The sequence below is a fragment of the Salvelinus alpinus genome, chromosome 7 (genome assembly GCF_045679555.1).
Source record: "Salvelinus alpinus chromosome 7, SLU_Salpinus.1, whole genome shotgun sequence".
In the NCBI taxonomy this organism is placed as follows: domain Eukaryota; kingdom Metazoa; phylum Chordata; class Actinopteri; order Salmoniformes; family Salmonidae; genus Salvelinus; species Salvelinus alpinus.
This window is the reverse complement of record NC_092092.1, coordinates 36,212,915-36,228,501: the sequence shown is the minus strand read 5'-3', so window position 1 is coordinate 36,228,501 and position 15,587 is coordinate 36,212,915. Positions and strand designations below refer to the sequence as shown.

The 15,587-nt window shown below is 41.6% G+C and overlaps 1 protein-coding gene across 4 annotated transcripts in view; it reads left to right on the top strand.

Annotated features, from left to right (window-relative positions):
• Positions 1-3,096: 3,096 nt before the first annotated feature.
• LOC139580937 (1-phosphatidylinositol 4,5-bisphosphate phosphodiesterase epsilon-1-like) overlaps positions 3,097-15,587 on the top strand; it is an 85,652-nt gene continuing 73,161 nt past the window's right edge. For 2 of the 4 annotated variants that reach the window (XM_071410107.1, XM_071410109.1), the window contains exons 1-2: positions 3,097-3,391; positions 12,154-12,951. In XM_071410107.1, the coding sequence (XP_071266208.1) occupies positions 12,478-12,951 (474 nt within the window). In that variant the 5' untranslated portion in view covers positions 3,097-3,391; positions 12,154-12,477. The remainder of the gene's footprint in view (positions 3,392-12,153; positions 12,952-15,587) is intronic. The other 2 variants (XM_071410108.1, XM_071410106.1) reach the window with 1 other exon arrangement.

The window sequence follows — 15,587 nt, the reverse complement described above, 5'->3', positions numbered from 1 at the left end:
AACGGATGGTAGAGGCGGGTTACCCACTCGCCGACAAATTCTCACAAGGCACCCTGATCTCCGCCCCCTGTATTTCCGTATTTTCTTCACGCGAACGACAGGGATTTGGGACTGGTCTCGGAGAAGCAGTATATCCTTCAGGTTGGACTCATTAAAGAAAAATCTTTGTCCAGTTCGAGGTGAGTAACCGCTGTTCTACTATCCAGAAGCTCTTTTCAGTCATAAGAGACGGTAGCAGCAACATTATGTACAAAATAAGTTACAAACAATGCGAAAAAACACAAAATAGCACAGTTGGTTAGGAGCCCGTAAAACGGAATTCAGAACATGGGCCTTTTTCCAGTATTCTCCCTGTACACCAAGTCAGAACCGTAGGATAAATAAAAGCGGCATATAAGCAGATAATGAAATTTCGAACAATATTCGATGACTACATTTCTCTAAAACAGGCTATAGGCTACATGTGCACCACCAAATCAGAACAGTAGGTGAAATTAAGAGGGGAAAAGGGACCAAATTATGAGGGTGAGGCACATGGGCTACTAACAGCTTACTTCACAACATACACTTAGTATTACTTTCTTCAAATCAAATCAAATTGTATTTGTCACATACACATCGTTAGCAGATGTTAATGCGAGTGTAGTGAAATGCTTGTGCTTATAGTTCCAACCATGCAGTAATATCTAACAAGGAATCTAACAATTTCATGACAACTACCTTTTACACACAAGTGTAAACGAATGAATTAGAATATGTACATATAAATATATGGATGAGCGACGGCCGAACGGCATAGGCAAGATGCAGTAGATGGTAAAGAGTACAGTATATTCAATCAAATCAACAAACACTTAAAATAAGGGCTGTGTTTCGTGTAGGTTTACCCTGGCATAACGCTTTGATAACCGTGTACATTTCTCTAGGACAAGGGGACTTTTATCAATATAGTCACCTGTATTTACCCCCCAAAATTGAAACGTTAATTAGCTGCTAATGTGGCTATCATAAAGAACTAGAAATGCCATGATGTCTGGACGAGACTGCCGAATTGAGGCAAAGGTAAGAATCTCTGGATGAATTATCTATTGTTAGTTAAATTTAGCAATTAATTTACTACCTACATTTATTTAAATAGTACATTTTGTGAACTGTCTTGAGCAAGTTTTACATTAACACAATACCTGCATGAGGTCTACTTTGATGTGAATTAGTATTTTCGATTGTGAGAGTAAATAGATCTGAATATATTGATAAAAGTCACCTTGCCCTAGTGAGATTTGTATGGTTATCAAAACATCACACTGGGGTAAGCCGACAAGAAACACAGCCCTTATTTTAAGTGTTTCTAAAATTCCCCATGGGAAAAATTTATGGTGGAAAAACGATTGGAACCATTTCTTTGTTTGACCGGAAGGTTTTATGGGTATTACGACACCCCCACTGTGGAGCTCTATAGTGGTAGAGTTATTTTCCTTCACCACACACCAGAATGATGCACAACTCAGGGAGTCTAACCAATATACAGACTCCTAATGCTAGATTGCCTACTTAAACTGCGTACTACATACTATTTACAACGTACTGTTTAGTAAAAACGACTGTAGTACGCAACAAATATCAGCATGCTAGGCTCATCCCACTGAGAATGCATACTCTAATGCACAATTCCGTTGTTTCCCGCCAATCGTTCATTTTGGTTCAGCTATTGTCATACACGTGGGTCTAGAACAGGGGTGTCAAACTCATTTCGCATCGTGGGCCACATACGGCCTAGGGAGATGTCAAGTGGGCCGGACCATTAAAATTATACCATACTCTGCTATAAATAACCAAAATATCATGTCTTTCCTTTGTTTTGGTGTAAAGGAGCACAAGAACATTAGGAAAATATTGAAATTTAATGAACTATCCTTTTACAAAACATTTCATGAAACACCTCATATTTCCTTAGACAAATGTGCAATTTACTTTTATCATTCACAAATATGCATTGCAACTGATCCCACTGATTGTACAAAGGCACAAAACTTTAATTGGTACTGAAAAATATAGTAATGCACTTTAAGATTAAATGAGACTTTTAAAGAAAGGAATTTTTAAACCACTTACACATACGCATATAAAATCTAAATGTAATCCCTGCGTACACCTTACAAACTAAGGAGAGTGATTTTAAATGTGTAATGAAGAAAGTGTTCGCCTGTCCTGTAAATCTGTAAACTTCATACATGAAACATACATACACATACAATACATACTGAAAATTTATGGAGTTGTATGAACAGTAGAATTCCATCACACAACTTTTGTTTTGAAGCTGCTGACTAACATTAAAGTGCACATTTTTTAAATCACCACAGTAAGGATTCATCTTCACAGAGCTGTATTCTTTCAATGCAAACAGTATCTAAGGCAGCATTTTAAAGGTACCGAAATACCGAAACTTGTTGCAAACACACCAAGCACGAAGGTTTTCCGTGCATCTCTGTAAATAAATAGGACGTGGTCCATTTTTCTTTGAAAATTCTACACTCCTTATCTACTTTTCACCGTTTGGATAACGACATTTTGGCTAATGAGGGTGTAGCGGAGAGGTAGAGACCAAGGTATTAACAACGTCGTAACAAGCAGCAGATGGCGCATTGATACCGTCTGCTGTTTTCAGTCTGTCTCAGTGATGCGGCTTGTCTTCTACTCTGATGGAAAGAGTGCGCCCCTTAGCGGATAATCCATGAATTGCAGCGAATTAAAAATATTAATTCCATGTCTTTTATGCATTTTTTCCACTTTCAAATTATCCTGCGGGCCTGATCGAACCTCCTTGGGGGCCGGTTCCGGCCCGCGGGCCGTATGTTTGACACCCCTGGTCTAGAAAGATAATTATCTTCCTCAATAGCGCGCTGCAAAATCCTACTAGATGAAAATCCGAAATTTGTATGAAATACTGGAATTGAAAGCATACAACATTTTCACATACTATAAAACGTTATTTTTTCGCATACCGAAAATGTCTACTATTTAAAAAAAAATGTTTATGTCTACTATTTAAAACGCAAGTATAAGTATTTGGACAAGGCCGCTGTCAAACTAATTGCCTCGTGAAACACTAGCCACAGACATTCCAATGTAGTGACAGTGCATTGAATTTGCATATCTTAACTACTCAGCGGCTATTGTCCAACCGCCACCGCAGCAAATGGGCTACCAACTACCAACACAACAACAGCAGGTCCTAATCAATGCTGCTAAGGGTGCCCTTTTCATCTCACTCGGCAACTTTCACGGTTTCGTGACTCGTCGTGGAGGATAAAAGTCCTATCACTTTTTAATTGAATCGCTTTTGAGGACTGTTTACCGCGAGTTTCCACTACATTTGCCTACATTTTTGGTAAGTTATACACATTTTCTGCGAGATGTAGCTAAGTCTTGGCTAAATGTAGAGAAAGCAAGTTGGAGCACACATGCATACACGTGCCAAGGCATGCTTCAAATGACTAGTGATTCCTTACTTACCGCCTTTGTAACTTTATTGATTTTCACAATGTTTATGGGTACAGACATATCACGATGCTCTGCTCTTGTATGTCTCATCTTGGTGATTATTTTAAGTCCATTCATTGAAATTTATTTGATAAATGAACCTCAGTCTGCACAGATGAGTTATGTAGGCCTAATTGTCTGATTTCATTGCTGGCTCAGAAATGAATCATTTGCTCAGGACAGAGTGTCACAGCCAATGCTATCCATGTTTGAATTGACCTAGTCATCCAATCAAAGTTTATTGGCCCATACACAGTTTAGCAGATGTTATAGCAGGTGCATGAAACTGCCCATGTTACTTACTTCTAACAATGCAGTAAAAATTTTGTATACAATACCAGTCAAAATTTTGGACACCTACTCATTCAAGTGTGTTTTTTTTCGTACTATTTTCTACATTGTATAATAATAGTGAAGACATCAAAAATATGAAATAACACATGGCATCATGTAGTAACCAAAAAAGTGTTAAACAAATCAAAAATATATTTGAGATTAGCCACCCTTTGCCTTGATGACAGCTTTGCACACTCTTGGCACACTCTTGGCATTCTCTCAACCAGCTTCACCTGGAATGCTTTCCCAGTAGTCTTGCAGGAGTTCCCACATATGCTGAGCACTTGTTGGCTGCTTTTCCTTCACTCTGCGGTCCAACTCATCCCAAACCATCTCAATTGGGTTGAGGGTGGGTGATTGTGGAGGCCAGGTCATCTGATGCAGCACTTCATCACTCTCCTTGGTCAAATAGCCCTTATACAGCCTGGAGGTGTGTTTTGGGTCATTGTCCTGTTGAAAAACAATTGATAGTCCCACTAAGCGCAAACCAGATGGGGTGGCGTATCGCTGAAGAATTCTGTGGTAGCCATGCTGGTTAAGTGTGCCTTGAATTCTAAATAAATCACTGACAGTGTCACCAGCAAAGCACCATCACACCACCTCCTCCATGCTTCATGGTGGGAACCACACATGCAGACATCATCTGTTCACTTACTCTGCATCTGAGACACTGCGGTTGGAACCAAAAATCTCAAATTTGGACTGATCCATTGGTGATTTTGGCATGCAAATCTTGGTGGGGCAAACCCCTCAAGATTTGGGGATGCATGCCAGCAAAGCCACTAAACAATACGTTAATTGAGCAATAACGGTGACAAACGGTGCCCACAAACTGTTAGGGCCTACATAAAGCTGTTCCAACAACAGCATCTTACCAATGCTACACTTGGCTATCAGCTGAGCCTTGTCTGGTAGTGAAACAGTTAATTGAGCCTCATTTACTGCCTTTTTTTTCTGATATGGCTGACTTGCTTAAACAAATGTGTTTTCTAATGACAATTGAGATGTACAAACTATGGCATAAGGCGACGACAAGCGGATAAGAGGCAATCCGTCATTTCGATTAAGAGCTAGGATGAACGTAGTCAATATAACTATTTGTTTAGCACTTAATGTACAGCAACAGAATTCAGGACATGGGTCGTTCTTCCAGTATTCTCCCTGTATACCAAGTCAGAACCGTAGGATAAATGAAGGGGGCATATAGGCAGACAATGAAAGCTCTTATAATATTCAATGATTACATTTCTCTAAAACAGGTTATGGGCTGCATGTGCACCACCAAGTCAGAATGGTAGATGAAATTAAGAGGGGGAAAAGGGAACACATTATTAGGGTGAGGCACATGGGCTACTAACAGCTTACTTCACACCACACACTTAGTATTACTTTCTTAGCTACAGTGTACATATCTCCCTGGCATATTACATAATTTATGCAGCAGCATACAATACATTTTTTGGACTCACCTTCTCCTGTGCTCGCTTGAACAGGAAGGTGGCGCGGCAGTCCTTCGTGGGCAAATTTTGTCATCAAAGTCCGGTATTCTCTGGATTTATGGTGATTTCAAAACAACTTGGAACTCGGGGGGGAAACAAGGTTGAATCATGATGACGTCATTGATCGTCAGGTCGTAGCTTTAGAAAGAGGCCGGGTTTACAATTCTGAGTTGGATGACCGTTCATAACCTATTTTCCCAGTCGGAGCTCGTTTATTCCCAACTTCCCAGGTAACTTGACTTCAGTGAGTTCAAGACTTCTTAGTTCCAAGTTAAGTTGTTTTGAGCGCAGCACAAATCATGCTTCATTGACAGCATGGCCAATGTTGAATGTTTATCTTTTTTAACTTGGAAAAGAGCCCTTAATCCCAGATTTGGGACCACACAGACACTCTACTGAATAGCAGGCTAGTGATTGCTTTGCAATGCTTGCAGTTAGCCACTGGCTGTCACTGATTCCTTCCAAACCACTCATTGTTGAAGTTGCGATTTCCAACTTGTGTAATGTTTATGTCCAATGGCAGATGAGCACTGATACTTTTTATCTATAATTTCTCTTCATTATTTCTCTTCTTATGACAAGGATTTAAAAGGATTTGCCAGTAGATTGTCGACTTGATTTATGATGATGACTGCTAGCTAAGATTTTTGAAAGTATGATGTTGACATGATCAGTCCAATCAAAGCTACTGTACATATAATGTGATTTGATGTCATTTTATCTGTGGCCAATGACCTTGAGCCTTCATGGATGGGCACTTCTAATGTAACTCTATGGCAGCATCCAAGGGGCTAGACTTTTCTAGCTCTACCATTAGACTTGGCAGTGATGTAGTGTCCCCATGGGTGACAGAACACTGAGCCAAACACAGCGCAATGCTCCGTATTATCTGTTGGCTTGCCCCACCACAACAGAAATCACTGAGCTAGGCTGAAACACCTGCATTTTGGAGCTGCCTTACAAACATGGTCTCTGTTCTCTTGAGTATGTGACTTTATTAACTCAATTATACATTTTTTACATTGTTTACAAATTGATATGTGACCCGTATTAATGCCAAAATAATATGCATGACAGGCAAGCCCCACCTGCTTTGAATGACGGGTCGCCACTGGACTCAGACCAAAGGACAGATTTCCACCGGTCTAATGTCCATTGCTCGTGTTTCTTGGCACAAGCCAAGTCTTCATCTTATTGGTGTCCTTTAGTAGTGGTTTCTTTGCAGCAATTTGACCATGAAGGCCTGACTCACACAGTCTCCTCTGAACAGTTGATGTTGAGATATGCTGTTACTTGAACTCTGAAGCATTTATTTAGGCTGCAATCTGAGGTGCAGTTATATCTAATGAAATTATCCCCTGCAGCAGAGGTGATCAGGTTCTTCCTTTCCTGTGGCGGTCCTCATGAGAGCCAGTTTCATCATGGCACTTGATGGTTTTTGCGACTGCACTTGAAGAAACTCAAAGCTCTTGAAATTTTCCGAATTGACTGACCTTCATGTCTTAAAGTAATGCTGGACTGTCGTTTCTCTTTGCTTATTTGAGCTGTTCTTGCCATAATATGGACTTTGGTAAAAGACCATCTTCTGTATACCACCCCTACCTTGTCACAACTCAACTGATTGGCTCAAACACATTAAGAAGGAAATTCCACAAATTAAGAAGGGAAACCTGTTAATTAAAACCCATTCCAGGTGACAACCTCATGAAGCTGGTTGAGAGAATGCTAAGAGTGTGTAAAGCCGTCATCAAGGCAAAGGGTGGCTACTTTGAAGAGCCAAGTATAAAATAGATTTAGATTTCTTTAACACTTTTTTTTGGTTACTACATGATTCCATATGTGTTACTTCATAGTTTTGGTGTCTTTACTGTTACTCTACAAAGTAGAATATAGTAAAAATAAAGAAAAACCCTTGAATGAGTAGGTGTGTCCAAACCTTTGACTGGTACTGTATATTTTTAAGAAATGTCGGAACAAATCTAACAACCCAAATATCACTAACAGTACAGTATGCAATCTATACATATGTAAACGGTATGTTGCCTGTAGAAAAAAATCTGGCAATGTTTTCAGGAATAAAATTCATATAGTCCCATTTTTACCACATGCTTTGGCTGGGATAAACGTTTCATACCTAACGTGCACACGTCGGCAAGTTAAGGAGTGGGAATAGGCGTGGGCCGATACGGGGGCACGTCTGTTTTAATAAATCCATTTTAATATACACCATCACAAAGAGATCCATTTAGGCAGGTCCAAAAACATGACTACTAATGTATTTTGTACAGAAAATATGAGCATAATTTTGAGTTGAATTATGTTACTCGTTTGTGCAGCCAATGTACTACATGGCTGTGCCATGCACATGAAATCCATAGTTATTTTGTTCATTTAACAGACAACACACTTACCCTGATCACAGTCAACACACAAAGGCTACATTTTATAGTAGGCTAAGAATATAATGGAATATAGAAGAATATTTTTCCCACACAACGTCACAGGAACGTGTGGAACCGCTGTCATGGGCTCCCGAGTGGCGCAGTGTTCTAAGGCACTGCATCTCAGTGCTGGAGGCATCACTACAGACCCTGGTTCGATTCCAGGCTGTATCACAACTGGCCGTGATTGGGAGGACCATAGGGCAGCGCACAATTGGCCCAGCGTCGTCCAGGTTAGGGTTTGGCCGGGGTACGCTGTCATTGTAATGAAGAATTTGTTCTTAACTGATTTACCAAGTTAAATAAAGGTTACACACCCATTGACCAAAACGTTTTCTTGGCATTTACAGATGTCCCCATTACCAGTAAAACATCATTAAAATCGATTTCTTTCACTTACTTGCTGTTTTGTTGTCCAGTCGTTTTCATTCTCAACCAGGATTCCGTCCTACATGTCAAAAAGTGAAGTTTCAGCTCTGTCTGTCCATGGCCTCTCTTCCTCGGCGCACACTGTCACTGTCCGTTTCCATCTTGTTCAGCTGTGTATGTAACATTTCATGTAAACCCTGTTTCTTGTCTGCATCGAAGTAGCGGTTCTTGTACATGGCATCGAGTATGGTGGCCACACAGTAAAGAGAATGCCACCGAATTGCTTGTTCACAGCATATGTTGGCAGTTTTGTTGAGCAGGCGTTTCAATGCCATGACAGAGGGTATCATGTTTGCTGTAGACGTAGTTGATGAGCTTATTTCTCCAGTCAGTTGTTCGAATGGAGCTAGCTAGTGTGTTCATGTTCTCAAATGCCATTGAATTGGCGGCAGCAGTATGACAACCAGCACATTCATGAGCATGCAATACGACTTTCCTCAGTACAAACTTTTTATTTTTTATTTCACCTTTATTTAACCAACTGCGACCTGGCCAAGATAAAGCAAAGCAGTGCGACACAAACAACAACACAGCGTCACACATGGAATAAACAAACATAGTCAATAACACAATAGAGGGGGAAAAAACGGATATACAGTGTGTGCAATTGAGGTAAGCTAAGGGAGGTAAGGCAATAAATAGGCCATAGTGGTGAAATAATTACAATTTAGCAATTAAACACTGGAGTGATAGATATGCAGAAGATGAATGTGCAAGTGAGATACTGGGGTGCAAAGGAGCAAAAAAATAACAGTATGGGGATGAGGTAGTTGGATGGGCTTTTTACAGATGGGCTATGTGCAGTGATCTGTGAGCTGCTCTGACAGCTGGTGCTTAAAGTTAGTGAGGGAGATATGGGTCTCCAGCTTCAGTGATTTTTGCAATTTGTTCCAGTCATTGGCAGCAGAGAACTGGAAGGAATGGCGGCCAAAGGAGGAATTGGCTTAGGGGGTGACCATTGAAATATACCTGCTGTAGCGCGTGCTGCTATGGTGACCAGTGAGCTGAGATAAGGTGGGGCTTTACCTAGCATAGACTTAGATGACCTGGAGCCAGTGGGTTTGGCGACGAATATGAAGCGAGGGCCAGCCAACGAGCGCATACAGGTCGCAGTGGTGGGTAGTACATGGGGCTTTGGTGACAAAACGGATGGCACTGTGATAGACTGCATCCAGTTTGCTGAGTAGAGTGTTGGAGGCTATTTTGTAAATGACATAGCCGAAGTCAAGGATCAGCAGGTTGGTCAGTTTTACGAGGGTATGTTAGGCAGCATGAGTGAAGGATGCTTTGTTGTGAAATAGGAAGCCGATTCTAGATTAAATTTTCGATTGGAGATGCTTAATGTGAGTCTGGAAGGAGAGTTTACAGTCTAACCATACACCTAGGTATTTGTAGTTGTCCACATATTCTAAGTCAGAACTGTCCAGAGTAGTGATGCTGGATGGGTGGACAGGTGCTGGCAGCGATCAGTTGAAGAGCATGCATTTAGTTTCACTTGCATTTAAGAGCAGTTGGAGGCCACGGAAGGAGAGTTGTATGGCATTGATGCTCGTCTGGAGGTTAGTTAACAGTGTCCAAAGAAGTATACAGAATGTATACAATATCCTCGACGACCCACTGTGCTGTCAGACTCGGCATGCTCATGGGGCTGATATCGCTGGTCCAAATGTTAGTCGTGATGCTATTACTGTGTAACTCTGGTAGGGCAACCTCTGCAAAATAGCGCACTTGGTATTGTGTACCGGTACTCGACCAGTCGGCGAAAGCCAACATCACCCACGACAGGGAACAGTTGATTGTCAAGGGCAATGAATTCCAATTATCTTGGCTTTAATGAATTTTGCCTTTGAGTTGTCTCGCTGAAATGTTCTTACTCTTTCAAATGACTGCTTGATTCACACAGTAGACTTTGTGGGCTAGGTTAGGAATGCTGTGTTGCCCATGTAGCTCTAAATTTTATGTGGCGTTATTACGTCATGTACCTACGTTATATAGGTATGCATGTCAGCTTTGTCATCGGTTTTGCACATCGGCGTTAAACTAGACATCTGGTCGATGATGGCTTTGTTTTTTAGCTAATATCGGCCAATGCCGATATCGTGCATCCCTGCATGATTCCATATGTGTTATTTCATAGTTTTGATGTATTCACTTATTCTACTAAGTAGAAAATATTAAAAATAAAGGAACACTTGAATGAGTAGGTGTCAACGTTTGACTGGTACTGTATATTGTCACACAAAGTTACTGTACAGTCAGTGCCTTACACCATGGAGCAACAACAGCAACATTTTTAGACTTATAAATGAATGAAATCCAGTGATTCTTGAAGAATTACAACCTTTTACATGCTTCATGAGCTTAGTTTAACTGTGAAACCCTATCAGAACCCAAAATATATTCTACACAATGACCAGTGAATTTAGGCCTACACTTGTTTTGTAACATAATATAAATAAACTCTGCATAGCCTCAACAGGAATTATTGTTTCAAGTTTAGGGTTGCCCATTTAATAGATTTAAACTAACACAGGCTCCGATCACTTGGTACTTGTTTTCTGTCATCTGATTACAGCTGATTCTTTTAATTTCTTACATAATTTGACATTTATCTTTAAAAAGAGGCTGTTGCTCTTCAGACACCTTGCTTTACTGAGTGTCTGTGTGGGAAGTTGGCGGGTTACTCGGCCTTGACTACTAGATAAATTGACCCAGGATCAATGGACCCAATTCTCCAACTTCTCTGAACTGGTCCTCCTTACATTCCAATTACCCACGCCTTTTTTACAGCAGGATTTTCTGCTGCCGTCCGCAGTAGTGGATGTGGACATCAGCTGTTTGTTTTATGTACCTGCCCACAATGGCTAATAACCCACCCACAACTGCCCGACTATACAGTGAGCTCAACGTATTGGGACAGTGACCTTTTTTTGCCTCTGTACTCCAGCACTTTCGATTTGAAATTATACAAGAACCGAAGTTAAGGTCCAGCTTTAATTTGAGGGTATTTTCATCCATATCGGGTGAACCGTTTTATTTATTTTTACCTAGTCCAATATTAGGGGACAAATATTGGGACATTCACTTATCTGTATTAAAGTAGTCAAAAGTTTACACAATGATTTCATCAAGCTTGTGACTCTACAAACTTGTTGGATGCATTTGCTGTTTGTTTTGGTTGTGTTTCAGATTATTTTGTGCCCAATAGAAATTAATAGTAAATCATTTTGACATTTAGACAATTTGGCACACAAAGTTAGCCTAAAAATAATGAAAGGAAAATCTAAATGTAGCTTATAAATTGCACAAGAATGATGCGTTTCTCCATTTAAAAAATTATTGTCTTTATTCAACCCGAACGCCACCCACCCGTCTTCATCCATACATTTACATTTAAGTCATTTAGCAGACGCTCTTATCCAGAGCGACTTACAAATTGGAAAGTTCATACATATTCATCCTGGTCCCCCCGTGGGGAATGAACCCACAACCCTGGCGTTGCAAGCGCCATGCTCTACCAACTGAGCCACACGGGACCATACAATATTACATACATACAATATTTCATGACCCTAAACCAGCCTCCCCGTGGATGTAAATGAGGGGAATGATTATGAGTCAACCTGCGCTTCAGTAGTGGATGTTGTCCAGGTAGGAGACAGACGAAAGACTTCAGAAAAAAGCCCCCCCCTTGTCCATTGGTGTTAATGTGAAACACAAATGACAAAACCCAAATAGTGTATGCAGAGACACAACAGAACTAGGTTGTTATAACTGACATTCTAACAGCATGATGACAGTCTCTACAAAGTTCAAGTATCAAAGGAACTTGGCTTATGTTACAGTATGTGATTGTGTCTGTTCTGGTGCTAATCTGTTTCCCTTTTGTCTTCTGCTTTTCTCAGATCCAGAAAGCAGGCATGGCTGTTGGACTCGGGAGGAGCGAGCCAAAGCCTCAGTGACTGCCTTGTCACACACCCCACTCTGAAGAAGGGATATGCAAGCTCTCAACACCGGACAGTTCTCTCGGGAAATTCCTAATTTTGCCAAGGGTCACCTGTTCTCCGGGCTGGTTTGTCAGCTGTAAAAGCTTCTATTTTCACTTCTGTCCGGAGGAGTATTACTGGCTGTGTATGTTCCTGATTAAGACCATCCCTATCCTCCACCTTTAAATAGTCTGATCTGAAGCTCCGTGCCAGGAAGGGACAGCTGGGACATTGAGCATCACTATGGCATCTGAGGACATAGAAGCTGCTGTGTGTCGTGGGACAGTGCTGGAGTCTGCCGAGACCAGAAATGACTTTGTCACTTCAGACTACAGCATGTCTTGGAGTCAAAGCAAAGCACGCCCACATTCTCACCAGCCAGAAGTTAGCGACCAGGGCAGCAGAGGCCGCTGCTCACCCCTCCCTCTGTATCTGAAGTTATCTTATGACACTGGGCAGGGGATGTTTTTGGATGCAGGATGCAAATGCTGGGATTACTCTAACCCTAAACATGCTAGTGCCGTAGACCAGCTCAGCGCCACATCTCTGGGGGAGCGGGGGTTGGGTGATAGGGCCTGGGAGGCTAGTTGCAGAAGGACCTGGCACCCCAGTGAGAGACCCATCGTATCAGTTAGAGGGCACGGCACGGAGACTCTGGCCATCAGCCTACGTGTTTGCAGGGGGCTGCTCGGCTACTCCGGAGTCAGACTCTCGGAGGTAAGCACGTTTGTTCTTCACCCCCAGGCTACAGGTTTCATGTAAGAACCCTCTGTTATCAGAGCTCTGTGCAGCTGCAGCGGCTTTATGTTATGAAAGTGTTGGTTTAGCTCCCACACATAAAATCTACTCCATCAAATAGTGTTACAATCTTGATACATTCTGCAATTATTTTTGTAGTGTGCAGTATTTTGCTCATTATTGTGCTTCAGCAATTCAATCCCTCCCAACTAAAAGAACAAATCATTGGTTCACAGAAAAAAACTGTTTTTAGTAGTTTTTCTTCTCTGATTTAAATGTTCCACCTGTTATACTCTGCAGGAAGAGTAAGCGGAACCACAGTCGCACTCTCTTTTTGTCCGCAGCAGTGGAAAAATTATTTGGGGCCAGTTAGTTCTGATCCCAATATTACTGAGAGCCTGAGCTACCATTCCATTGAAGTTATAGCCATGGAAATCCGTAATATCCACGGAGCGAGAGAGGCCCGGTTCTGTGTTAAGGTTAATTTCCTATGGACCACGTGCTAAATGTGGTGTGAGGACTTTTTGCGACGCTGAGAGGACCTGTCACCAAGCGTTTAGATGAATGGGGCCGGAGAAAGTGCAGTTATCTGGCTTCCAACCTCCCTTGTCAAATAAACCACTGCCATGGATGTTTAACGGACACCACTGTGTGTGCATACACTAAATGCGACAACGGAGTGACCATCTGTGTTGAGAGAGTCTGTGGTAACTAACCCGGCCACTGCAGTGGTTAGAAATGCAGGGTTGTTATGGCGCCTTTGTTGTGTAATATGGGCAGCATTTATCTAAGGCTCGCATCTTTGCAAATAGGGAGGCCGTTGAAAAGGGTAATCATCACAGCGCCTGTCAACACGATCTGCGCTATTCATATGGCGTTACTATAGGAACAAAACAGAATGCTCACTGAATCTTGTGCTTTTCTCCCCCTAACCCCCCTTGAGTTTCTAACGATACAATAATTTAAGTGGAGTTTCATGTGAGAAATTCCAAGGTATCCAGTGTTCCTGTGTTTATTTCCACAGCAAATTAAGTGAGCCAAGACGCACATGATTATATGGTGAAGGGATCTTAGCTGGGCAACACTGGAGTAGTGAACTCAGAGAGAGGAAAGGGGCAATTCACAATAACGGAGTCACGCTGCGATGTACAGTACCAGTCAAAGCTGGGACACACCTACTCATTCCAGGGTTTTTCTTTATTTGTACTATTTTCTACATTATAGAATAATAGTGAAGACATCAAAACTATGAAATAACACATGGAATCATGTAGTAACCCTAAAAGTGTCAAACAAATCAAAATATATTTTATATTCAAGATTATTCAAAGTAACCACCCTTTGCCTTGATGACAGCTTGGCACACTCTTGCCATTCTATCAACCAGCTTCATGAGGTAGTCACCTGGAATGAATTTCAATTAACAGGTGTGCCTTTAGTTCATTTTGTGGAATTAATTTCCTCAATGTGTTTGAGCCAATCAGTTGTGTTACAAGGTAGGGGTGGTATACAGAAGATGGCCCTATTTGGTAAAAGACCAAGTCCATATTATGGCAAGAACTAGAGGTCGACCGACTATGATTTTTCAACGCCGATACCGATTATTGGAGGACCAAAAAAAGCCGATACCGATAAATCGGATATATATATATATCTCTAGCCGATTAATCGATATATGTATGTAAACATTTATATATATATAAATGTTTACATACACTTAGGTTGGGGTCATTAAAGCTCGTTTTTCAACCACCCCAAAAATGTCTTGTTAACAAACTATAGTTTTGGCAAGTCGGTGAGGACATCTACTTTGTGCATGACACATTTCATTTTTCCAACAATTGTTTAAAGACAGATGATGTGTCGTAGGAAACACCTGGCGACCTGGTCAGCGTGCACTGCGCCCGTCCCGCCACAGGAGTCACTAGTGTGCGATGAAACAAGGATATCCCTGCTGGCCAAACCCTCCCTAACCCGGACGACGCTGGGCCAATTGTGCGCCGCCCCATGGGCCTCCCTGTCGCGGCCGGCTGAGACAGAGCCTGGGCTCGAACCCAGAATCTCTGGTGGCACAGCGATGCAGTGCCTTAGACCACTGCACCACCCGGGAGGCCCATTTAACTTATAATTCACTATCACAATTCCAGTGGGTCAGAAGTTTACATACACAACATTGACTGTGCCTTTTAAACAGCTTGGAAAATTCCAGAAATTGATGTCATGGCTTCAGAAGCTTCTGATAGGCTAATTGACACCATTTGAGTCAATTGGAGGTGTACCTGTGGATGTATTTCAAGGCCTACTTTCAAACTCAGTGCCTCTTTGCTTGACATTATGGGAAAATCAAAAGAAATCCGACAAGACCTCAGAAAATAATTGTAGACCTCCACAAGTCTGGTTCATCCTTGGGAGCAATTTCCAAACGCCTGAAGGTACCACATTCATCTGTACAAACAGTAGTACGCAAGTATGAACACCATGGGACCACGCAGCCGTCATACCGCTCAGGAAGGAGATGCGTTCTTTCTCCTAGAGATGAACGTACTTTGGTGCGAAAAGTGCAAATCAATCCCAGAACAACAGCAAAGGACATATTGTGAAGATGCTGGAGGAAA